The following is a 26,686-nucleotide window of genomic DNA, read 5'->3' as shown; positions in this document are numbered from 1 at the left end:
TTCAAATCTTGAGTAGAAACTTTAATCTTGAGTAAACTCCATATTATTAAACCACGTCTTTACAAAATGATACAGACCTCCATGGGGTTACCCTGCTATTGAGCAGATAATTTTGAATGTATAGATTTCATATTTTAATTCCAAGTTGCCATTTTCTTTGGCTTTAATAACCATCTGAAAGAATACACACAAGGCAAAGTATTATATTATATAAACAACTTTAATTAACAAACAGTAGAAATATATTGCCATTTTAAGTTACCAGCAGCAAAACAAATAGAGAACATTGCATTGCACATGTAGAAAATCTGATATAAATTCCAAGCATATAAAAAGATGTTTTACACATGAAAACCCTTCACAAGGCCCCTTAGGTGATGTCTTACCCGGCAAAATTATTATTTTAGGCACTGGCCAGATTAAGTCATACGGGGGTATTTGGCATAGATGGACGAGACACAGCAATCAAAACAGTTGTGCACAAACTGTGTGCATGGTGGGGTAGGTTGACTGTTTTTGCAGCACACATTATTTGGCATTATGTGTATATAAACCCCTAGGCAAAGTAGAGGGTAAAAGTGATGGTCCAAAAAAAAAAAAAAGTGTTGTCATGTGCAAACCACGCAACTCTAATTTTGTTGATTAGCATGTTTTAACTTCCAATGAAAGATTACATGCTCCTCGATGAAATTAGGAAATTCTGTGACCCTCGATGCAAATGAAACCCTTTCAAAAACACACTGGATAAACTCAGAAAGAAATGCATGGTCAAGTTAAAAATCAAGGCTATTTTTCTTAGCTCCTGAAACGTTTTCACCTGACGGCGACAAAATGGAGCAAGTATATAGTTTAACTGGCGCAGCACCAGTTAAATTAAATTCTTATACACCATTTAATGATCCCCCTCTCATTAAATTTGACCAATACCGGCATGAATGATGGTACAGTGGAAAGGCACTTGAGTGAATGATGAGTGTGTAAAACTTTAGTTTAGAACAAGAGATACATCAGTGCAACCATATCCCACCACACTGTATTGTAGTAAATATAAGATCACACAATATATAATGAACAAAAAAAAAAAAAAAAAAAAAAAAGAGCCAATGCGTGATTACAGCTCAGTGAAGCAAGCAAATGGACATGAGAGAAAGGGAGAAACCGCCATCTTTACATGGTTCATTCATTTGTAAACAGTACTAGGTTGTATGCTCATCTTTTCAAGATCCAAGTTTGGCTTGAGTGTAAATACAAAATATAAAATAAATAATTATATATAAAAAATAAAAAAAAAGGAAAAAAAAAAGATAAACCCGCCACCATTTTTCCACTGCTTACAACAGCAGGGTTAACATAAATCACCCTTTTTTTGGTTGCGTATTTTTAAGATTTCCACCATCCATATCAGTGACATGGAAAAACATTAACTTTCTTTGCAGAGAGCAGCATTTTATTATCATTTCAGCTCCTGTCTTCTTTGACAGCCATTTTGGTTCTAGCAATTTGTGGAAACCGTATTTCACCACAGACAAATGTCATCAGAACGGAGGTCACTATTTTAAATAGGAAGTCATAAATGTTCCCTCACACACGCACACTCACTAAAGGCACAGAGGTTAAGTCCCACTCCCAGGTCACCCTGGAGGATCAATCACACAGATACAAACTCTCTCTCTTCATTGATCGCTACACTGGGCTGGAGCAGAGCGACCCCGCCCAGAATCGGTAGCCGTTCTTCCTATTCGCTCTTCAGGCTTGCCCCGTTTTTCTGCTCCCTGAGCTTCCTCCTGTGCAGGTATCCGGAGCGCTGCAGACGGTTCATCCTGGCACCCAGGAAGATGACGAGGCTGCTGGGCACCAGCTTGGTGGTCACCCAACCCTGGGAAACAAGAAACAGATGCATGGGTTAGTATCAATATAAAAGTCTGAAACTTGGGTATAGGGGGTGTCTAATTTCTCCTGATTAGGTGTCTAGTTTTATTTATTTTTTAACTTTTATTTATCCAGAGAAGGGCCTTGCTGAGCAGGCGTGGTCTTAGGTGGAGTTAGGTGTAACGGGTTTCTGTTTAAAAGTAAGTGCTGGGATTCCTTTTTTGTGGTAACTAGTAACATCAGTTTTCAATTCTTCTAATCTTCTAATAAAATTAGACTGTTAATTTTCTTTTTCTTTCATATTGCTTCATTTCAGCACAGAGTTTTAAAAAAATAGAACAAAAAGGTGAAATCCTGCAGGATCTTATGCAGACAACATACTGCTAACTGAAAAAAAATGTAATCCAAGTCTGTGTGATATAAAAAAAATAAAATAAAAAAAAACACCCAGAGCAATAGATTGATCGACAGCACAAGCCATATCACTGCAGCATGTTTATGAAGTGGGGAATGTAAAAGGTACTGTGTACGTAAAGTATGTAAAAGTAACAAGTTACTTTTAATAAATAGCAACTTGTAATGTAACTAGTTAGTTTAAGGTAACTGATTGGTAACTAATAAATTAGCCCAAAACTGATGTCTTTTTCCTGCACCGCTCTGCTTCATATTCATACAATTACACACATTAACAACTGCCCAGTACAACTAGTCATTTACTGTTGGCATTTTAGCAGCTCCACTGAAGCAGTTTGGAGGTTTAGCGTCTTGCTCCAGGAACAACAAGTTCCAGCCTGTTATGTTATGTTGGTAGTCTAGTCCAATAATTAGTTTATTTCTTGTGCAAGAGATAAGTGTGCGGTCTGCTACTTTTCTTTTGGATTTGACCATTGACTTGCATCTTTTTGGGTGTGTGTTCTCAACTTTTCAATATTTTAATGGGTTTCCAGTCCTTACCATGACAGCATGGGGGAAGTAGCCATTGGTCTGGCTCTGCAGACCCACGGTAGTCAGCTCAGCCGCCACATAGCGCTCCGGGGTGGGCTTGTCCAGGGTGGGCTTCCTGATGCGGGTCATCTTGGTGGCCACGAAGAAGGGCAGCACGCTCTGCAGGAAGAGGGGGGATAAATGCGAGCCTCAGGTTAGATGAAAGCATAAAGTCTTGAGTGAGATGGGTAAGTTTAGGTTTGTAATCAACTGAGTTCCAGCTTTACAGCATGGCCATGAAGTAACAACCATAAAATAAAAGCTATATACAAAGTATTTAAATCCCTTTGGAGCACTTCATTTAAGTATCTAGCAAATAATGTGTCTCCCTTTACGGCCTGACAAGATGAAACTCAACTTCAAATACTTGAAATCTTTTTAAAATGTATTTTTCTCCTGGTCTGTGATGGCTGAGCTCAGCAGGTGGAAATGTACTGAAGGTTTGCTGAGGTGAAACTGCTGTACACAGTCCAGCCACAAGATGGCACACGACTAAAACTTACATAGGGAGCCACAAACAGAACAAACAAAGGCCTTGTGTGGAGTAACATATTGGGAAAAATGCCTCTGCTGAGAAAAGGCTAGAAACAGTCTCTAAGAAGTGTCACTCCTAAATATGTATCCGCGCCATCGCCTACCCTTAGTTTTCAGGTTGGGTTTAGTTGGGTTTAGTTCCTTCACTTGAGTCAGATCTGTGAGGGGGAGTGAACTATTTGAGGGATTTAACACCCTTTGACTCAAAATTTTCCTACACCAACTATGTCAGCTTCACTGCCCATATTCCTTTTGTTCAGCATTTTAAATTTAAGGCTAGGTGTAGCATTTTTAAACCTCAATATTTAATCGTAAAATTAATTGCAATACCTTGGTATAATTACCATTAAAAAAAAATGAGTATGGTCGAGATGATTGGTAGCCTCCATCTCACGCTAATGGTATTGTTGGTGCTCGTGTCTCTCAGAATTAAGACCACATTTGCCATAAACCGCAATGCCTACTGACATAAAAAAAAAAAAAAACGAAAACTCTGAAAGCTTTAGCTCCATTTGCGTTGGAAGAACAGCGCTCTCTTCCTGGTTTGTGGGGATCGAAAGTTTTTTTTCCGTCACAAGACAGTCTCTCTAACCACTAGAACACCCTGACCACATCAGTGTACAGGTCACCAAACTGAACACAGATCAGTTATCTAGGGGAAAAGTCAAGCTTACTCTATTTGGCAGTTAGGATTCTTGTGAGGGCCGCTATGCAGTTTAGATGAGATTTCCACCAAACCAGTTGAACAGACTCACCTGGATGATGATGCCCTGACGCCTGTACTCCTCCTGAAGCCCACGAGAGAAGAAGTCCACAAAGGCCTACGCACAAAAAATAAAGTTTAATACATGTGTCTGTTAACATCACCCCAAAATGTAACCAAACAGGTTGGGTTGGCTTTATGAAACATGAAGCAGGTGCAGCTCCCCCTATGATATTACAAAGCAGCACAGAATAGAATATAAATAAAAACAAATACTGAAAGATTGAAGATAACACCCTCATCATGCCAATAGAGTTCTTATAGGCTAGAAAGAATTCTTGCGATGTTGGCAATTGACACGTGTATGTCTGCAGTTTACCCGTTTACAATTTACAGATCAGTGCAAGGATATACATGCAGAATGTGCAAATATGCATTGCGGTGCACACAGACACACACCTTTGTTGCAGAGTAGACTGTGAGCAGAGGGACGGGGTACATGCCGCTGGCAGAGGAGATGTTGAGGACAACACCTTTGGACCTGAAAACACAACAAGACGGACAGATTTAGGAGAAGAACTGGAAGAAGAGTGCATTCCAGAGATACTACACTCGCTTGAACATCAAATTCAAGGACTTAGATTACTTTCAAGGTCTTATTTGGTGAAATTCAAGCACTCAAAACTGCGATGTTTTGGGGTAAGACATGACTTTGGTCAAAATTAGACATTATAGAGGACTCATGTTTTAATCGTGATCTTGTCAAGCCAAGAAATCCTGGTGAAATCCTTCATTGCTGCTTTATATCAGCGAAAATCTCCATCACTGGGTTTTCCTCAGGATGTGAAGTGTTGATGCTCAGACTGAGCCATGCATTCATTTTCAAAAACTTTTTAGTCCTCATTTCATTTTTCTCAAATCCACAAACTTTCAAGAATTTCAAGGCCCATGGGAACCCTGTGTATACACATTCAGTACACTCACAAATACACACAGAGTAATGTTCCCCACACACACACACATACCCACACAGTGTGGTAGTGGTGCTGGCCGTGTGCGTTGCCATGGCAGCCTGTTGCTGCAGTGATGTAGTGGAGCGACGCTCCAGCCTCACACGGCACCAAATGTGCCTGCGCTGCTATTGGCCAGCGGGAGTCACATGGGAACAGTGCAGCCAATCAGGAGGGAAGAGCACTTTGTGTGAATTGAAAGCTTGTCAGCATTGCGAACAAAGGAGGAGAGGGAAAGAGGGATGCAGTGATGGAAAGGCTTGATGAGGATTTCTTTCCCCCCCCCCCCCCAAAATAAGAGTCACCTTTACAAAGTGTAACCTCCCAGATAATGTTCTTGGAAAAACAAAGCCTCTCCGTTTTAATTTTGGTATTCCTCAAACCGCTGTGCCACAATCCCTAATTCACAACACCAATATTTGACTGCAGTCATGTCGCAAAACATGGAAGCCTATCATTTAACTCACCTATCAGCCATTCTGGGCAGCACCAGGCGGGTCATCTAGAGGAAAAACACAACAGAAGTTCAGTTAACATGCAACAACTGTCACACAAAAAGGTGACACAAGTCTACACTGTCATGAAAGAGGAGAGACAGAGGGCGATGGATGGACGGGGTGAGAAGAGGGAGACAGTTTTTTTTTTTTTTTTTTTTTAAAGAAACTGAAAGTAGGAGGGAGGGAGAGAGAGAGAGAGACAGGCAGAGACAGAGAGAGAGAGAGAGAGAGAGATGCGTGGGTGGCGAGTACAGACAGCGTTGGTGTAGTCCACCGTTGCTTTGGGAACAACTGAGAGACTGCAGGTAGCATGGTAGAAACAGCAGAAGAGGAGAAGGAGGAGGAAGAAGAGGAGGAGAGGAACAAAAGGGGGGAAAGTGAGGAGAGGAGGAGATTGATACCCATGGATCAGCTTGATGTGAAAGCCAGAAATGTCCTCAACTTTACACGACACTTGGGCGTGATATAAATGTATAGTTGGCAAACATTTTATATACACACATATATATCGCCTCCCTTAAGAATATTTATTAAAAGAAGAGTGCAGAGTTGTTCAGAGTGACAAACTTACCTGACACACTGAGGTCATGTTGACGTTGATCATATTTGTGATGAACTGAAACATATAGAAAGTGCCGGTAAGACAAACATTCAAATCTATCATGCATAAGATTCTGTGTTCATGGATACTTAGCAGTCCTAACAGCCAAGATATTAAAGCAAACTGATGTTTGGGTTGCTAGAATTGCAATAAAGACTACTGTAGAGCATTGAACAGAGAAAAGCACCCGCTGAAAATGGCTGAAAATGGTAAACTCTCATGCTTTTTCGAAACATGTAGAAGAACCAGCTCAGTCGCTTTGTGGCTGTACTCTATGGCTGCAAAACTATGAAGAGAGAATTTCCATGTGTGAACAAAGAGCAAATAACAGGAAAAACAAACTCACCTTGTCCAGATCAGGAATATGGAGGTAGTACTCGGGATAGGAGTAGGACACTCCAACATTGTTGACTGTTGAAGACAAAGAAGAAAAAGCAATTATGCCACTGTTTTGAGAAAAGCACCACTGGATTACCTGATGCTGGGGGGTCAAACCGGTTGAAGTTTCTACCACTAGGTGGAAGCAAAAGCCAGCAAGATAGAAACAGGCATCTATACGAGACACAGCCACACCTTACGACTAGGAAAGCACATCTTGGTATCATAAAAAAGGACAAAGAGTTCCTGAAATGTTCAACTAAAAAAGTACAGTGTGGACTCTCAACCAGAATAACACTTCAGCTCATATTCTCGGGTTAGGCCTACTGACATCGTACACAAGATAGTTTGAACTTCTTCGTGAAGAACACACGACACTGACACATTTTTGAACCCAGTCGGTCCAGTCTGGATAATGTCAGCCTCGGAGGCAAACTTCCAGAGAGAATGTAGGCCTGAAGAGAGTGAAAAATGCATTCCTTTCTCCATGCAAATATCTCCTCATTGTCATGCTTCAGGTACTTCAGGTCTGTGCTTTCACCAGCGTGGCATGATAATGACCTGTCAACCGGACCTTTAAATTTAGGATCACACCTGTCAACAACAAGTGATGTCGCAAACCTTTCACTTAATTTCTTGAGAACAGAAACTCCACAGAAACCAATTACAGCTCAAGTTTTGAGAGACAGATGACTGGACTGAAATCAGGCCAAAGCATCAGACTAGATCAACAAAAACAAAACAAAACTGGCCAATGGACAGTCACTTACAGTTGAAACAGTCCTGTTCATGGAGGGAATCACACCACCTCACATTTCTATGTAAAGTTTTTTACACTATACTGCTGATAGATACAGTGAAATCCAACAGGAAGGTTCATGAATGGAAGAGGATTCATAGCTTGAGTGACACAAAGGCCAAAAAACTACTCACAATGTCTGTACAAGCATTTGTACGCTACAGTACTCAACCTCAGGAATTATGTTCAAGTTCTATAATGCTCATAACTCTTTTCACGCATCTCACTGTCCGTTTGCACAGTAGAACAGGTTTTTCTTTTACGGTTTGTGTCACTATGTTCTCTGCAAGTTGTTGATATACGATTCTCTGCCTCAGTGCCACCAAGACAGATTCTTGCACGTTTATTGCACTTGAGACAAAACTGAAAATCAAAGTCAAAGTGGAAACTGTGCCTGCACGTCGTCACTGGACTGAGTAGACTGCTTCTTCTTGACTTTACAAGCTCCACAGGTTGGCATGTCCATACACTGTCCTGCCATTTGGAGGCTTAGGGATATAAAAGCCACAGGAATCGGCTCTTACCAAGAACGCCGATCTCCAGCCCGGCCAGCCCCGCCTCAATCTTGGGGTAGATGTCCGCCCGGCCAAAGTCCACCGCAATGGTCTTGGTCTCGACGTTAAACTGCGACTCTGTGGAGGGAGGAAGGGAGAGTACTTTAATGAATATTCTAAAATGGTGATTATATACACAACATGTTTTCAATATAAGAGTACAAGAGAGTATGCGAGACTTCTATACAGGGCTGTGAACAAAAAAGTGTTGTTTTGAACTGTAGAAATCAAAATATACATTCAGAGTGTGAAAAAAAAAGATCAAGGCTCAGGAGGATGTGCGTTCAAGATCAGGCATCTTAGCGAGCGATCATGCCTGCACGCCACACACTCATACCATGCATTCATGTGTCACAAGTCAGCCATCGCACTGTGCAAAAAGCTCATTACACGGCCCGACGACAGAGCAATCCCCTGTTTCGACACCCTGGATCCCTCCAAATGAATGGAGCATGAAACCCGTTCACTGTCCAACTCAAGCTGGAGAGGGCGCTGTGCACCAACAAACAAGCTGAGAAATCTGCTCTCTCGCCCCCCACCCTCCCCGCCCCCTCTGCTCCCTCGTCATGTTTGACGCGCCTGCTGCAATTAGAATTTATTGTCCAAAGACTCGTTTAGCTGATGGGTGGCGGAGGGAGTTATAAGAGGAAAATTCCTGGGATGTGCCTCGGCAAAGAGCGGCTGTGTGTCAGTATGTGTGTAGTCTATGCTAGATAAAACAAAGGGGGGAACCTGAGTGTGTGTGAGGGGGGGGGGGGGGGGTTATGGGTTGGAACCTCTCTGAAATCTACATCCAATTCGTGAGGCTATTTTTAGCCATCACAACCCCTGAGAGTCAATTTCAAAGGAAAAAATGATAAAAAGGTGATGAGGGAGATATGGTGGCAAAAGAATAAGGAATAGAGTTGCCAGATTGGATGAGTAATTTGGGGTTGCCAGGTTGGTGCGATCAAGAAACATTTAAATGTGGTGGCTGCATATGAGAGAGGTGCAAAATTTTGACTATAAAAAGGCAGGCGATAGTGAAGTTAATAGCTCGGACTAAGTGGGTTGCCCGGTTACATGATGGCTAAACAGCAATAGGGGGGGGGGCGGGGGGGGTTTGTCAGGCTAATCGTGAGGGAGGAGTGCCAGGGTTTGGCACGCCGCACCCCGCTCGTGACTACCCATCAGCCCCCTCTGTGGACTTGAAGCACGACAGGGGAAATTGCGCTGTGGGAGACGTCAGAGACAGACGGGGAGAGAGCGAGTCGGGGAGAGAGGGCATTATTTGAACAGGGGGGCACTCGCCATTCAGTCTCTGTTAAAACCTGGAGACAGGCCAGAAAGGAGAAAAAGTTTCTCCTTTCAATGTGGATTCTCATTTACCATTTGAAGTTTTTTTCTTTTTTTTTTGTGCAGACTTGAATCACTAACCTTTGTTCATGTACTAGTCTTTTTCTATCAAATACTTGTGCTCACGAGAAAAAGATCCACAAGTTTGTTTACTCGTACAGGCCAGATAGTCGAAACATTTTTTTCCCAGTATACTGAATGTGAGGAAGTAAACCAACACAGCCTGCTTTGGCTGCATGTGTTCCCATTCACCAGCATTCAGAGAGACAGAATGAAGGCAACAGGGAACAATAGAGTGGAGAAAACTAAGGCTGGAGGAAGGGATTGGGAGGATGAATTTGAATCGCCAAAAACTGAAAATGAAGTGTTCCAAAATGAGATATCAGTCACAAAATGACTGATGCTACAAAATAAGAACATTGTACTTTTAAAAAGGCAAGTAGGTAAAGTAAGTCCTTAGTTGTAACTCTTTTTACAGCTTGAATCATCAATATTTTAGAGATATTTGATAATGAACTTCAGTATCATTTTCTGTCCCCCAAAACGGATACAGCGATATTGCATAGCAAAAGCAAACTTCAAATTCTGTTATTTTTTTTCTATTTTTACAATGTTCCAATTCCTTATGTTGAGGATTTGCCCTCTCATCGTGGCCTGGGAAACCCTGTAGCGGACGGGGTGGGAGGCTGCACGTCACTGCCTGCCCATACACACATCCTTATCAGCCCACTCATTGTGCTCTCAACCCCGAATAGGTTTCCATGATGGTGTGGAGAGACACACACACACACACACACACACACACACACACACACACACACACACACACACACACACACACACACACACACACACACTTACTGAGTGAGCTGGCCACGTCATCCAGCTTGTCCTGGGAGCGACTGATCAGCATCATGGCAAATCCTCGACGGGCCAGCTGGAAGGGAAACACACACAAAGTTTAACCTAGCGGCCTTAATCAGACTTTTCATATTAAAGCTGTGCACATTGGTGGCCCTAAATGGCAGCAAGAGGTAACTCTTTGAAAAATGGCAACTTCAATATCCAGAAATCATGTAAGGTGAAGTCAGTAAACTGCACACAGCACGCTCATGTTTACCAACCTGGGTGGACTGTGATGGTTTATACCAAAGGGACAAAAGAGGCAAAAGATCTACCATTGGTGAGTTCAGCTTTCTCTGAACGGAGCTGCTGTTTGAGAGTTTTGATTTGTTACTTTCCTGACACCAGAATTTCATTTAGCTAAATATGGCAAATCTACGGAGTCTCAATTAGTGGCAACGGGACGCTCCTCTCCATTGCAGTCCCACTTCATGATTCAGGTTGATGCTATTTTCAGATTGGACCCGGTTCGCTCGGTGCTTGGTACAGCACAACTCTTGACTAGATGTTTGGGCAAGTCGAGGTAACACAAAGAAAATGGCTATTTTCAAGACACGGGAAGAGGAGCCATTCCTAGCTCATCATCTTGCTGGTGTCACACACACACACACACACACACCATACAAATAGATTACTAATCTTACACCTGGTATGCCCACTTGGATTGAAACCTCCACAAAAGAGCTTTTCTACAACTTTAGCCTTGTGTTGTATAATTTAGGTAATTCTCATTCTGCTAGAATCAACTTTTTCACCACTTTCCTTCCCTTCCCGGCTGGCAACTCCCTTGTCACTTCTATGGGACATGCAAGGATTTAATCACAATGCACGGAGCAAAAGTTCAACTCTTTTGGCACCATGTGTAAGAAGGGTGTATTTCTGCATAAAAATCTTGCCTCGTGCAGCTTTAAAAAAAGACTGCATGGTATTACACACTGGTTAACTTGGCTTTGAGATGTGAAAAATGGTGGCCTACTGTTGCGTGACAAGCAACTAGCCCCACTGTGGCACCAACAGCAACAGTATGACACACACACTAGTATGGGCCAAACACGTGGCAGGGTAGCCCCGATTCAACGTGTGCTTGTTACCTCGGTATTAACTCTCGTCAGCGAGCCTGTGTTGAAGTGTATGCGTGCATATGTGTGTGAGGACTCTTTTCCACGTTAATAGGCCTGTAAGAGCTCTCCCCTACCGTGGCCTATGAGCGAACACAGTGTGTGTGTGTGTATGTGTGTGTGTGTATATATATGAGTCACAGCTTTTCCGTGAAGGAAATGAAATAAATAAGGGGTCCAGGAGCCTCACCTCCTCCGCATAGGATTTCCCGATTCCATCCGTGGCTCCCGTCACAACTGGAGAGACAAAAAGAAGAAAAAGAGGTCAGTATAAGTTCTCTTCTCTCAGTTCACACACTCTCACACCACATGGCAGGACTGGGGTTAAGTCGGCTTCTCTTCAACCAGTTCAGCTATGTTGGATGTTCCTCAAAATCCCCCAGAACTAACAAGAATCCTCAACATGTTTATAATCACTGAGAATGAACTCTCCGTTATCAACAACCAATAGCAGTTTCACAGTACATTTTGAATTGCCAGAAACCTGACCCTATCCCTGCTAAATGAGCCAATAGTCACACTGCATCAGCAATTATGTCATCAGCCAGTCATGCTAGATTGACTAATTATTTGACAGATGACTAATTGCTTGACAGAAGTCTGGCACATTCCATACTCTACAATGTACAGTTTCTGTTATCTTTGCGCCATGTGACGGTCACACACACACACACACACACACACACACCCACACGTGTGATCCTCTGTGTTCAGAGGCACCAATATGGAGTTTACCCTGCAGCCTTTATGGGTGACTTAGGAGCATGAAGGTGTGACGATAGACAAATCCAATGGCGGACACACCCGACAATACCATTTACTACCTTAGGAAAAGACTGAATCTCTACCCTCGTCAATGAGAATAGCCTTTCCATCAATCCAATAACTAATGGGGCCTCCATTCTGCCTGCAGTACATACCAAGGGTGTGCTTCAATTTTGACTGGAGCAGAGATGCATATAATACAAGCCAAGCTGGTATAGATAGAAGTGAAACAATGATAGCACAGGTAGAGGAATAAGATAGCAAAGATTAAGCTAGAACAAAGACAATAGAGGGAACAGAGATTGTATAGAGGCAGAGATAAGATGGTATAGATTAAAGTAGAACAAAGACAGAATGGAGAACAAAGATAGAAGATGGTACAGGACTCACAAAGCCCTCAACACCCACTGAAACCCAGACTACGACTGTAAAACAATACGATTTTACAGAACATGTTCGATGTTTTTAGTCGTATGAACGCAGCGTTGCGTACGTTTTTAAAAAAATCTCATATCCTGTGTTTTCGTTCAGTTTATACTGACGGTATCAACTTGCTGGCACGAATACCTCGAGTGTCTACATCAGCATCTGTAGCTTAGATAAAAAGGCAGAAGAAGAAGGACTATGGTGGCCAACCAGCGCTGATCAAAGAGGACCAGAGCAGATAGGTAAAAGCAGAGCAAAGATTTTATAGAGGCACAACCAAAAGATGGTAACGAGGCCGGGCAAGGGGAGATGAACGCACAGAGCGGAGCTGATGTTCTTCTTGTGTTCAGAGCGATCCTCACCTTGTCAAGCGAGCAGGGCTATTTTTAAACCTTCACTGCCCATCAACCCCAGCCACTGCTTGACTGACGGAGATGGGGGAGAATGGAGGGGGCAAAGAAAGAGAAGAAACAAGGGAGGCAGAGACAACTGAGACAAGACTAACAAAAAAATTAAAAAAAAGGGAAGGGGGGTACAATTTGTGGGTACACACCCTTATACGCACAGTTGTGCATCATGAATATATTATTAGCCAGGCTTGATGAAAGATTAATAGAGATAGAGGACATTCTCTGGCAGAGAGCTGGAGAGCAGAAAAAGAGACAAGAAGAGAGAGAGAGAGGGGATGCAGAGAGGAGGGAGTGATGACGAACATGGAGCAGGAGAAAGGAGGAGGGCGGGGGGAGGGGGGGGTGAGGAGGGATCCTAGGGGCGGCTAAAAATAGAACTGGAGCGAAGCAAGAGAACGAATGAGTGAAGGGGAAAGAGACAGAGGGGGGGGGGGGGAAGAACAAGTGAGTGAATGAGAGAGAGGAGTGAGAGTGAGAGAGTAGCACAAAGTCAAAAGTGAACAGAGAGCAGAATCCCTGGTTATTTTTAAACCTCCCCCGTGTTAAGAATGAAACGCTCCGTGGCAGAAAAGCCTCAATGGGCGCGGGCCGTACCAAATCAGGCTCTCGCTGCAGATGCAGGTGGGGGCACAGAGAGACAGGGAGAGGCTACATTCACTGCAAAGTAAAATGGCTGAGGAAAAAAAAAAAAAAAAAAAAAAAAAAAAAAAGGGGAACAGCCTCATCATAAAATTCACTTTACTCCAATATAGTCTTCTCCTTACAGTAAAATGAATGAGGCGTATTATGCATTTGCATCATGAGCAAGAAAGGTTCATATTTAAACATAAATTCAAACACACACATGGCAGCCTGTGCATGATAGTGAACTACACTACATGCCAAAATGACACTGATAATATTAGAAATCGTAGCTGTCGGGTGAAAACCCTGCATCTCCAAAATGTCGACTTTCCAGGAGCGAAGAAAAAATCAAATTTTGAGTTCATCCAATGGGTTTTGAAAGAGTTTCATGAGCACAAGGGTTGTAGAAATTTCTCAAGCCACAGAGGAATGTAATCCTTCCAACTGAATATGAAATTGTGAGGTTTTCAAATGAGATATTTTAACAGAAACGGACTGATAATGTCTTCTATCTCTCTTTGCCTTGCTAAAAAGAGGTGTAGGACCACACCTTGCTAGTAATGACTTAAGTTTCGGGTGTACCCCTCTCTTTGATCCTTATCCTCTCACCCCACCCTCGACACAAACCTGACCCGGTCTCTGCACGTACTTTGCGTTCTCTGAATTATTAGCAGGCCTGCATAATCCTTCGAGGAAGACATGACAGGCCACGTCAGCTGACCTCAGTAAAGTACCAAGAAGTAGAAAACAAAAAAAACAAGATCCTCGCTGCACCGACCACATTCCAGTCAGATGGGACACTAAATTTACCCCACGGAAAGCCAGCTGGGACGCGTGTGCTCGGCCTGCATGACTGGCTTTCAGGTGGAGAGAATTGCAATCGAGTGCAAGAATGCATTATGTGAAATTGTTTATTGACCTGTCAGCATTATTACAGGTTCATAAAGACAATTGTCATTTTGCTGTTACAATAAAACATCAATACTAAGTAGACTAAAAAAATTAAAATGTTGCAATTATCTAAGCTAAAATCTAATATCTCAAATCTAAAATCCACTGTCATTTAGCAGTCTGCACATATAGGGGATTGGTGATCTCCTGTATCTCTCAGTTCGACAGAATGAGCTCATATGCACATACATCACCGTTTGAACTTTACCCAGGAAGTGGAGAATGTTTTTATTAATATGTGTGCTCAGTGTGGGACTGTGCATGTGGTCAGGTTATGCATGCCATGCTTTTACAGTACGCTGCAAAAAAGTGTCCATCTTAAGAAGTTGTTTATTCTAGTTTAGAGTCTTATTTTTCTCAAAACAAGTGGGAAAAGGTCTGGCATTTGTTTCTAATGCTATTCAATTTTCTTGAATCAAGTGATATGTTAAAGGAGCCCTATTACAGGAATTTCAATTTCTTTCTATATACACACACGATCAAAGAGGTTTGATGAAGGCATTGTGAAAATGTGATTTTGTTTGAGGGGTTAAATTTAAAGTTGTAGCATTTTCAAAAGTGGGCACGTTTCAAAAGAACTCCAGTCAACACATCACAACTAGACTCAGTCCTGATTGGCTGCCCTCACTAAACAATTACTAAAATCCTTTCCAAATCAGGTATGTTTGCGGAATTTAAACAAAGCCTCCACTCAACAGGTTTACCTCATTGGAATTTAGAGGAGCTGCTGCTGCCAGCCAATCAGGGTCCAGTATTATGACCGCACTGCCTGTGAGGACTTTAGTCTTCAAATCATTTAATAAATGCGCTTTTAACAAAACATCATGAAGAACATTATTCTTATCCTGAGCCACAGTATATTCGAAAGCAAAATCATGAAAACTGAATAATATCGGACCTTTAATACTAGTGGAGTGCCGAATTTCAAGATGTTGCCACTTGTTTTAAGAAAATTCCTTCATCCCATTGGCAGAGGCTTCCACTTGTTTTAAGGAAAACACGATTTTAAGACGATACTGCACTAAATGTCTTACTGTAAGATGGACGTTATTTACACTGCGGCGAAATAAAAAGTGAAAGGTATGTATAAAGGAGAGATTGAGTTGAGTCGAAGGATGAGTGGGAGGCCTAATACGGTGGAGAAAGAGAAAGAAGAGGTTTGCAAATAATCCCTCCATCCACTTTACATAGAAAAGTGAACAGCTGGAGAAAAGAAATGGAGGGGAAGAAACATGGCGAGGAAACAGCAGAATACAGGAGCTTTTGACCGGACTTGATTTCTATTGCCACTTACTTTATGGACACTGTACTTTCTAATTGTGATTTTCCATTGTGCATTTGGCCATCACCCCCCCCCCCACCCCCCCACGGCTCCAGCCCCTCCCTCCCTCCCTCCCACCCCCCAAATCCTCGTGCTGTACTTATGAATGACTACACTCCACCCACCCATTATATAATAGTACCATTTTCACGATAAATGTTGTCTAGGGAGTGAGTGAGAGAGAAGTGTGTGTGTGTGTGTATGTGTGTGTGTGTGTGTGTGTGGGAGGAGGGGGGTGAGGGGGGGGGGTTATTCAGTGGAGTGAGGACACAGAGTTCCCCCTGAATCTTAAGACATCTCCTTTTTGTTTCGAGTTGCCATCAGCCATCATTAGCGCAACAAAGACAATATAAAACACTACAATCATATCCTGGAAAATGGTATACCAAGTAACCTGTAATAGCATTTATGGATCTGATGCTCAAAAACAAGACTTAACATCATCAATCAACCATGCCTGAAATATAATAGACTGAAAACTCATGCTATTTGATGACAGCCTGCAACTGGCTACACTTCACTTATAGACTTACACTGGATACAGAGTGCAAAGATTATATAGAGGAAATGTAAGTCACCTATTCAACTTTCCCTTTCACGGACTAAAAGAGAACACTGTGTCCAAACATCCCATTGTTAAAAATCACTCACTCTCACACACACACATACCCCAGTGCTCCCAGCAGGACTTAATTCCCCTCACGTGAGCAGCGCATTACATCTGTGACACACACACACACACACACACACAAAAAAGGGGCTACGCAAGCAAGCACGTGAGTGATAGCAGCGCTACTGACGCTCGACAGAGAAGAAGAAGACACACGCACACACCGACTACAAAGGCTGAATGTGTGTTGATGGGGCAACCACTTATGACAGCTACATGTGCAATATAACAAAAGACTGGAGATTTGGTTCGGCGAGTGAAGAAGTGTGTGTGTGTGTGTGTGTGTGTGTGCTTGACAGAAAGGATGTGAGGATGTGTGGACGGTTTCAATATTCCATTCATTCCCAGCACCACGGCTCCTGAACCCAGTTTCCCCCATTCCAACACCTCTGAGAGAAACTGGCCCACCATGCCGGCTCCGAAGCGCCCTGACGGGGGCGCGTTTGCACCGTGGCTCTGCTGTGCTTAGTGCTGCGCATCACGTCCAGAGGTATTGACATCCCCCAGCCTTTTCTCTCCCTCCCTCCCTCCCTCCTCAGCAGTGGAGCAGCCCCTGCCGCTGCCTGCTCACTATTCCGAGGGTCTAAAAAAAGCAGCAGGAGGAGTAAAAATAGCAGCGCGCCTGCACTGCCTCGTCTGGGAGCTGCCTGCCTGCCTGCCTGCCTGCCTGCCTGCCTGCCTGCCGCAGCACCTGAATACCAACAAGATCCCCCACCACCACCACCATCACCATCACCACGACGACCAGGCTGCTGCTGCTGCATCCTCAGCCCCAACACCAGCGCTGTAGCACTGCAGGCTGGGAAAACCACAGAAGCTGCTAATCTGATGGACAGAGGGAAAAGAGCAGGGCGAACGCCAAGCTCTATCTGCTGACACTTGTGAAGAATCAGTGTCTTCAGTGAGATTAACGTGGACTGCATGAGAAGGCATTGGGGATGAGTCTGTCATGTTAAAGACAAAAAAAAAAAATCTCAAATCATAAGAGTATGCAGAACACCTCACCAGCTCATTTCACTGATTAGTTCCTCCCTCTCTGGTTGAAGGTGTGTTAATCAGTGAAATGAGCTGGTGTGACGTTCGGCTGGAGTGAAAACTAGCATACTCTCGACAATCGATTACCCCAGCTAGAGCTAGTCTTTTAAAAGATTCAACTTCCTCTGCAAAAAGAGCGCGAGACAGAACCAAAATGAGTGCAAAAACTCCCCCCCCCCCCACCCCCCACCCCCACCACCACCAAATCCCCAATTAAGATTCTCGGTGAGGAGAGACTGCGGTCCTTGTATGCCCCGCTCTCGTTACGTACTGTTATGTAATCTGTCGCACCCCAAGCTCGCCTATCAACGAGCAGCCCCTCCTACCACAGAGAGAAAAAAAAAAAAAAAAAAAGAGGGAAAGAGGGAGGGAGGGATGCAGCAGAAGATCCAAAGACAACCTACCCCCCCCCCTCCCTCACCCAAACACACACACACACACACACACACACACACACACACACACACACACACACACACAACGCTCTCCATCCGCCCACCTTCCACATTCAAACACACACACTGCTTTAAATAGCAGGGGAGAAAAGTCACATGGGTAATATAAAAGTCGACAAAAATAAAGCTTGATCGGGCCGGGGGAAAGGGAGGGAGGGAGGGAGGGAGAGAGCGACACAGAGAGAGAGAGACACACAGAGAGAGAGAAACCATGTACTTCAGAGCTGCCCAAGATAGAACTAGCATCTATATTTGGGTACAGAGCTAAAATAGCCCCCCCCCCCCCTCGTCGCATGCCTTGTTTAAAAAAAATAAAAAAAATCGATAGTTTCCTGCACCTCAACTACTCAGGGAGAATCAAGGGGATTTTTGAAGAGTAAACGAACTTCACTGCAATGTTGCATTTTCTACCTCCGCAGATTGGTGCCAAGTGTGTGAAGCTGCAACTATTAGTCGACAAAGTCATGATCAGGAGTTTCTCAACAATAGACTACATTCAAAAATAAAGCATTTCGGAGAGTGTAGCCATACATCCAAGCAGCAACACCCAGTGAGCAGGTGGATAATGACCTGTAACATTTCTCACCACTAGAGATATAAATGTACTTATTGTTAAATCCTTCTACTAGGGAATTTGACTCCCTCTCTGCAACATCAGCCAGTTTCACCACAAATTACACCCATCAACGCTCCCTACTTCATAAACTTGCAGTCAAAATTAATCACCGACTGATGCATCAACTACTAACACCTAAGTTTGACCAAAACTGACAACATTAGGAAATATCTCCCCCCCAAAAAATTTGAAAATTAAAACTGTGTGCTACTCTCAACCCTGCAGAACATAGGCGCCCTGCAGCTACAGACCTTAATTACATCCCTCACATACCAAAAAGACAACCAGCTGAAGGTTCAACACCACCAAATAAACCCTGAGGACGTTCTTCCAAACACCAGAAGAGAGTTGAACCCAAACCAACTGAACCGCAGCAAAGTCTATCAAAACTCCTTCCTCTCTTCCAAGTAGAGGAATGTCGTTTGTCTTTGCATAAAAAAGGTGAGGTTATGAACATTGCGGCCGCGTCAAGCCTTCACACATTGTTCTGCGCGGGTTCCTTCCAAGAACATTGCAGCCAATACCTAGAGGTACGTTTCAACAGATACTGATCACTGAACAAACCGCTTTTTGATTGGCAGGTTGGGTTACGACTGACGAAGGAAGGCGACTTTTATAGGCTGCAATAAACAAATGCCTCTCCAAATATGTTGGTGGTCCAGTATTGTGTGTTCAGAGGACGGTGACACAGTTACTTCACATACACAGGACTATTGTACTTGATGCTCTCTTTGTGTAAGCTGTATGTACTAGGCTTATATTGTTAGTATAGTGGTTAGCTGAACTTGATACATGCAACATCAGAGAAACGGTGCACAGCTCATGTACTGACCAAAGAAAGAAATTATTTGGAATATCTGAGGGATATGAAGCTTTTAGTCAGGTGCTGGCACTTCAACCATATAGTATTTTTTTTGTTTTTCCAAAAACGACACTGAACTGAAGGGAATTAAAGCAAATAGCAACAGGAAAAAATAAACTTGTTGGCCTCGATCACCTTTATTGGCCTATGTGTTTTGGACCAAGCTCCGTTGTCAGGGCACAATGGATATCTAGCTTTGTTGTAATAAAGTAAAGTAGGTTTTTTTGTTGTTTTTTTTTTTTTAAAAGGAAGCGACAAAAGCAATATTTCACTTCTCTAGAAATAAAAGTTGAAAGAAAAAAACAGAATGAGTCGTGACACAGTATGAGAGAGAGAGAGAGAAGGGGGTAGTGGGCTATTAAGAGGGCAAACAAATAGATGGAGGGAAAGGAGGATGTGAGAGAAATGAAACTGGAGAGAACAGGATGCTCAGAGAAAGATGGTACTGTAGCAAGAGAGAGGGAGTTCTACATATGGAGAGAGAAAGAGAGATGGAGAGAGGGAGGGGAGGGGGATTGAGAGAGCAGGAGGAGGGCTTGAAATGAGGGAGCTGCAGAGAGACTTTTCTTTTTTTTTTTTTTTTCCTTTTTTACCCAGCATCCCTGGCTGCGGCACGTGTCACAGAGCGTGTTCATCACATGAACGGCAGTGTTCTCTCTCTTTCTCCGCCCACACACACACACACACACACACACACTCTCTCTCATACAAAGCACTAGGGGGAAGCACATTCACAAGGATGAAGAAGTGGAGACCCTGCCTCAGTTGCAACACACACACGGGGATACATTTCATTCACATATGTGCATTTTCCTTAGCATGAATGAAGCGCGATGCCTATTCATGAAAAAACACCCTGAAACTGAGTCTCTCAGAGCAATTATCAACCCCCAATGATGTTTATAAGAGCGCATGTCCCACATATTTATTTCTGCAGCCGAATCAAAACCCCAACTAAATTCTTGCGTAAGTGCTGACCGAAGTCTTTGTCACTCTTGTGCCGTACTCATGAATGGCTTCATCCATCTTATATAATGGGACCATTTTCTCAATAAACTCTAATGTCATCAAAAGGGGGGAGGGACCCGTCTAAAGCGCATGTCACATTATTCCCCAACCCCCCCTTCCCATGTAAAAAGTACTCCTTGGTCTAATTCACTTCCCTATGATGGAGTTTTACACACACACACACACACACACACACACACACACACACACACACACACACACACACACACACACACACACACACAAGTGCAACAGAACAGACACTGGCTTCCTTATATAATATGGGATGCTGGGGGCTAGGAGCGGAGGAGGAGAGTGGAGAGCAGAGAGGACTGAACACTACACATTATGAAGAAAAGCTGCTCCACTACAACTAAAAAAAGAAAAAAAAAAGAAAAAACAAAAAAACATAAAACAATTAACACTGCAATCTGGTAAAATGCCATGAAAAACCAGGAAGATCATTTTTGTGGTGAAATGATTTTGATGAATTAAAAAACGCACCCTGTTCTAGAGAATTGCCATTGTTTGGCACAAAGTAAAAATCTTAAGCTGCAGATATGGTTGGTTTTTGAATAGAGGGTGAGTGTTGGATGCACAGTGCAAGAGAGAGAGGCTGGGGGATGCCGCCTTGACTCATGCTGCAGTTCTCCCTTTCCGCCACTAGGGGTCCCATCCACTAAGGGGAAAGACCAGTCATTGGCAGAGGAACTCCAGAGAAAATCCCTGCCTCTGCTCTGCATGTGAGAGCTGCTCTCTGCCAGCACTGCTACTCACTTCTGTGCTTCACAACACACACACACACACACACACACACACACACACACACAGGCCTTGTAATGAATTAAAAATGACTTGCAGTGATAATCTGGAAACTCCTCCAAATATGTTGCCTCTAACCAAAGATTTTAACCCCTTTAAAATGAAAACATGACCGTAAAAGAAATAAGGGATTTACTCTTATCTGATCCAATTTTCTTGGTTGGAAGGAAACTAACCCTAACCTAAACTCCCAATACACACAAACACACACAAAAACCTGTCAAACCAGGAAATACCATGCGTCCCGTGTTACAGGGGCAGCCATGTGGGCTGAAATGAGCACATGGCTGAAGGATGAGCAAAGTCAGCAAACATGGCACCTTCTTCTAGAAAGCATTTCGTCATTCTAACAACTTGATTTTCTACGGATTAAATGAAAATGACAATAATAGCACTGCGACTATTTTTCTTGGAAGGTTTTGGACTCACAGGTTGTTTGACTAGCTGATATGATTTTCTTTCCATATCATCAAAAAAGTTAAAAACAAGTTTAAGTGTAGATTTAGAGACGCTGGCCAATTAATCAAACATTCTAACTATGATAATACCTATGTCTTAAGAATGGAGGGTTAGGAAAGCGACTGGTACAACTGGTTACAACTAAAACTACCTGTCAGTCAATGAGCTTCTATAAATTGGCAACGCATTCCTTAAAAAAGGCAAATACCATTCAATTTTAAGATTCAAATGTTTTTCCACCACCTTAGGACAGTTTGTATTAGTGAATATTGACGGTTATAGCCAGATATACAAGAATCAAAGTTTTGTGTTGCTCCCTAATCTGATGTTACGCAAATGTACAGCTCCAAAAAGGGACTTTAGAGTTATTTGGCATTTTGAAATACCAAAATGATTGAAATTCCTGCAGTCACTCTCTTATTCATTTTCAGTGGAGCGGCTCCAGGCTGTACATCAGCACAACATCACAGATTACAGTCTTGGTTCTTTGGTTTCTTGCTTTGAGAGACCAGTTCATGTTCACAAACTGAGTCCAAGGCAAACAGAAAAACATTAAATCAGTGGTGTTGCCCTTTAAGAGAATTTAAATGACCCGTACAACAAACTATTGAAGGGTGAGAAGTGCAGCTTGTTGCAACAGGTGCCTCCCGTGAAGGTGGAGACAGGGAGTCACACCACTTCTTGGCATGTGTGTGTGTGTATGTGTGTGTGTGTGTGTGTGCATTCACCCCATTGCTTAACCCAGCCAGACCTGCACATCTGGTTCGACAGGCTGAGGAACGTGTCTCCCCAGCACACAGCTACCTCCACCTGTAGCCTTCCTCCCATGGCTTCATGGGACACAACAACCAACCCTTGTCATTGGAAATGAATGTCAGAGACGAGTCAGACTGGTGCCTTTGGTGACAGCAACTGGTTTCAGGGAGTGGCATGCAAGTTCCCATCGTTTAAAAAAAGATTATATAGGACAATAAACGTGATAAGTGTGTAAAGTTGGCAAATAGTTTAGTGAATATTCCTGAACTGTCTGATTTGTTAAAATACAGAACCCACTTTGTTTTGTTTTTTTTAAAGTTCCTGTAATACTGCTGATTTAGAGCATTTCATACACTCTAAAAGAGGTTCTTTACAGCACCATAGAGGGTCTGTGTAGATCCATCTGAGCATGGTGCTAGAGAACCTTTCTAAAAAAGGGTTCTTTAAAGGGATTCTGCTAAGGTACAAGTCTAAAGGAAACATTTTCCGGTTACTATATAGAACCCTTCTCGTTAAAAGTGTAGGAAGGCAGCCTTCAGTGCGACGTTACAGCTACGACAAGATACTGGGGTGGTGGAGGTGGGGGGTAAAGGGGGGGAGTGGGGGGGGGGGGGGGGTGGATATCACAATTTCTATATGACTAATGGATGACGAGGCGATGAGCAAGCGCATGACTCATCGGTGTGCACCGGTATTCCTCCGCATATTCCAGCAGAATCACTAAAAAAATGTACATTAGTCATTCATAAAGGCACTCTACCTTTGCGTCATGCGTTACATTCCCTCGTATGGCGCACAGGGCATCAATTAGACCCCCCATTCAAAAAAAACGACGATTTGGGAGCAAAGTGCGTCACGGTGCAGAGATAAACATCTGGGTTATTTTAAAAAACAGACGAGCCCACAAATCATCCGGATCGCCGTTTTTGTATGTGAGAAATGGAGATATCCACCTATCCCGATGCGATGGGGAGCGCTCGGTAAATTGCGCAGCAAGAGGCTCCAGACGCAGCAGTCTTCTCCAAACAGGAGACTGGAGAAGTGGGTCAAGCCATGGCAGGGCGACTCCTATGAGACTAGTCTCCACAAAACCAAAATATACTCTTACAATTAACTGTTACTTACTTCTACTTGGCCAAGCACGTTAAAAAAGCATATCTATTATAAAACCCAATTAATAACACTTTCGTCTAACAATATGTAGGGCAAACCGAAAGGGACGCAAAAGAACGAGGTAATCTCAGAAGAATTAAATTAATAGAAGGAAATCGATTACCCAACCAAAAGCATAACAAGAAAGACCGCATAAATATACAATTATACAAAATAGCGTGAGAGATAATTGACACATGACAAGTGTTGGATATCTAAGAAAGAAAAAATGTTGGACAAACTATCCAAATACACATTTTGGGAAATCGAAAGCTATGAAAATGATCTAGATATAGGTCACGTTTTAATTGAGCATTTAGGTCTGTCCTACATCATGCGGATGGGCTAATGTGGTTCAGTAGTGCGCTGGCTGAAAGCTCACCCACATAATACAGCTCTCTGAAAGTGCGCATAGCCTGCGCAATTTGGCTCCTGGCTCACCAATGTGGGGCATCCCCTACCGCTCCAATGTGGGTGAAAACGCTGATTGGAGCCCATGCACGGCAGCAGACTGTGCTGTGTTTGACGCGAGAAAAACCAATTGAGCTAATAAGGAGCATTATCTTGTCAATCAGCTGCTTACCTGTGCCTGTTACGCAACACAACTTCCCCTTGAATTAAGCCACAAAAGCGAACCAGAATGCAGCTCTTCTTTGTGCCAAAGTGAAGTTTGAGTGCCATAACCTCATTTTGGGGTTTGCACGTCGAGTCCAGTTGCCTACTTCTGAGCTGCCCTCTTCGTGACCATGATGTAGGTGGCGTGAAATTGATGTGACCCAACTCACCTGCCCATTTGCCCAGCTTCGGGGAAAGCAGCTGCCCATTTCCCAAGACCCAGATCCGAAAGCCTGAGAGCAGCCTGTAGAGCAGCCACAGCGCCAGGGAGGCCACGGTGGACGCGCCGACCCAGAAGAGAGGCGTCTCGGCCCTGCGGAGCATCTCATCCACGTTCAACCAATGCATGGCAGCGGCTCTCGGTGACTCGGCGTGTGTGTGTGAGTGTGTGGAGACCTCAATTTTAGGCAATGTGCTCTAATTTCCAAGCCACAACGTGAGAGAGAGTCCCTTTATAAGGAGGTTGTAGCATCACACACACTCCCCCAACTCCCCCAACACTTGTCTAGCCTGATTTAAAGCGCACCGCCCACCTCCTACTCTACACCGCCCACCTCCCCTCCTCACTCGCTGCTGCCGCTGCCCGTCAGCCGATCCTCCCCGCCGGTTGGCGCATTTGCATGTCAATCCAACCGAGAGCTTCCCCCATTCATTCGATTTTCTGTATGAAGCGGGGTGGGTCAAAGGGAGACCGGGATGAGGAGCGATTGGGCAAACATTACGGCAGCTCCCATCCGGAGCCTGTCATTGGTTCTCGCCAGAACAGGTTTGTCGGTTTCAGTCAGGATTATGAAACCCTCCAAACCCACGCTTTCGAAAAAAAACTGCCCACACCACTTTATGAATGAAAGGATGCTCTCATTGGTGGGAAATGTGCGCGTCCGCCCGCCCCATGGTGAGCCTTTGGAGAGAGTTAATTGGCTAAAGAGACGCCAGTCAGTGAGGTCAGCCTGCTCCCACCAAGACATGAGTCACTCGGCTATTTTAGGTATTCTGTCTGCATCATACTGCTGATAACCACTGAAAAATGGGGAAACGGGAGCAATTAGCAGCCTCCGTGCATATATCCACCCCCGTTGCGCCATATAACTCTTATTGCGCACTTGCTTCCGCTGCAATGTGCGCAGGTACGCCTGTCCAAAAAGAAAACTACAATCCCCAGCTATCTTTCGCTTTTCGTACTCTCGCGAGGTTGCCCCTTCGTAGTAAGTTCCCCATCCAAAACACTGAGGAGGGGGGGATGAGATGGGATGTGTGTGTGTTACATAAACCCAGAGACAGGCATGTGAATTTCCATCGCTTTATTTCAATGATTTTTTTTACATTGCCAGACACATGAATAAGTCGATCATGCTCACAGACGACGGGTGCTTCATCACAACCGGTTGTCACGATTCTCCTGAGCGGTGTGTGCTGTCTGTTCCCCCACCGACCCAGAAAGACAATTTGCAACAGTATTTTTAGTCTCCAACATCCCCCCCCCCCCTGCCGCCATGCTCGCATACAGCCGCACACACACACACACACACACACACACACACACACCAAACTAAACATGAAATTCAGACAAACCGCAGCTTTTTGGCAGAAAGCAAAGCCTGTCATGTACTCAGCAGAGGGTCAAAAGTATAAAAATGTGTTTACATCCTGGGAGTGATCGTGCAGTTGTTCGCATTCTTTGACACAAGTCGAGGACCGAAATGGACGTGACATATAGAGAGGAAGGACGAAGGATGAAGGTGTGTAACAATCTGAAACAGGATGAAATTAAAACTTATACTGTGACTTCTCACCAACTTTCTCTCACTCACATTTATAGTGTGCAGAATCATATTTACAGTGCACAGAATCACATGTACACAAAATCACTGTGTAAATAGCACTGATTTGATTTCTGGCATCATTGCACACTGATAAATTAACCTGTAATTCACAAAAAAAAATATATCAACCTATATTATACATGGACCCACTTCTAGCACACATACAGTTGCCAACAATTTTCACAGAGCCACATCAAAGATACCAGGCACCCAGCATTTAAATATACTGTCATAAAGGCAGCAAAATGATTGTTGGAGTATAAGACAGATAAAATGAGCCTGTAGTCTATTTATATTGACAAAATCAAATTTAATCAAATTGCACAGATGAGAAATATGACTCATGGGACGTACTGAGAGTCCACCGTCACGTCTCGGTCGTGTCCTCACATCCAACAGTTGAAAACAAGAGAGAAAATGTGGATTTAGTCGTGCAGCATCCCCGTGGAAATCCACACGTGTTTCTCTTATCTACAGGAGTTAAAACAGTCAGTGCACAGCAGCCACGCAAAGACGAGAAGAGGTATAATTTACAACAAATTCAAAGATCAGTTTCACGGCAGTAAACCTCCGTTAACACGCACGATGTTGCATTTTTTTTTACCCTTTTAATTTCAAATGTACATGAAAG

General features: G+C 43.5%; 1 protein-coding gene across 1 annotated transcript; it reads right to left on the bottom strand.

Moving 5' to 3' along the window:
• Positions 1 to 201: 201 nt before the first annotated feature.
• Positions 202 to 24,690, bottom strand: hsd17b12a (hydroxysteroid (17-beta) dehydrogenase 12a). Its single transcript, XM_071911076.2, has 11 exons — positions 24,403 to 24,690; positions 11,476 to 11,522; positions 10,126 to 10,201; positions 7,900 to 8,007; positions 6,545 to 6,609; positions 6,169 to 6,213; positions 5,568 to 5,602; positions 4,550 to 4,631; positions 4,143 to 4,208; positions 2,824 to 2,973; positions 202 to 1,876 (listed from the first exon to the last, which is right to left on the bottom strand). Exons 1-11 carry the CDS (start codon positions 24,578 to 24,580, stop codon positions 1,736 to 1,738), a joined length of 993 nt encoding a protein of 330 aa, XP_071767177.1. The 5' UTR covers positions 24,581 to 24,690; the 3' UTR covers positions 202 to 1,735.
• Between the last annotated feature and the right edge of the window lie 1,996 nt (positions 24,691 to 26,686).

Source organism: Centroberyx gerrardi, chromosome 4, assembly GCF_048128805.1.
Source record: "Centroberyx gerrardi isolate f3 chromosome 4, fCenGer3.hap1.cur.20231027, whole genome shotgun sequence".
NCBI lineage: Eukaryota > Metazoa > Chordata > Actinopteri > Beryciformes > Berycidae > Centroberyx > Centroberyx gerrardi.
Note: the sequence above shows the minus strand (reverse complement) of the source record. Positions and strands in the feature narration are given on the sequence as shown.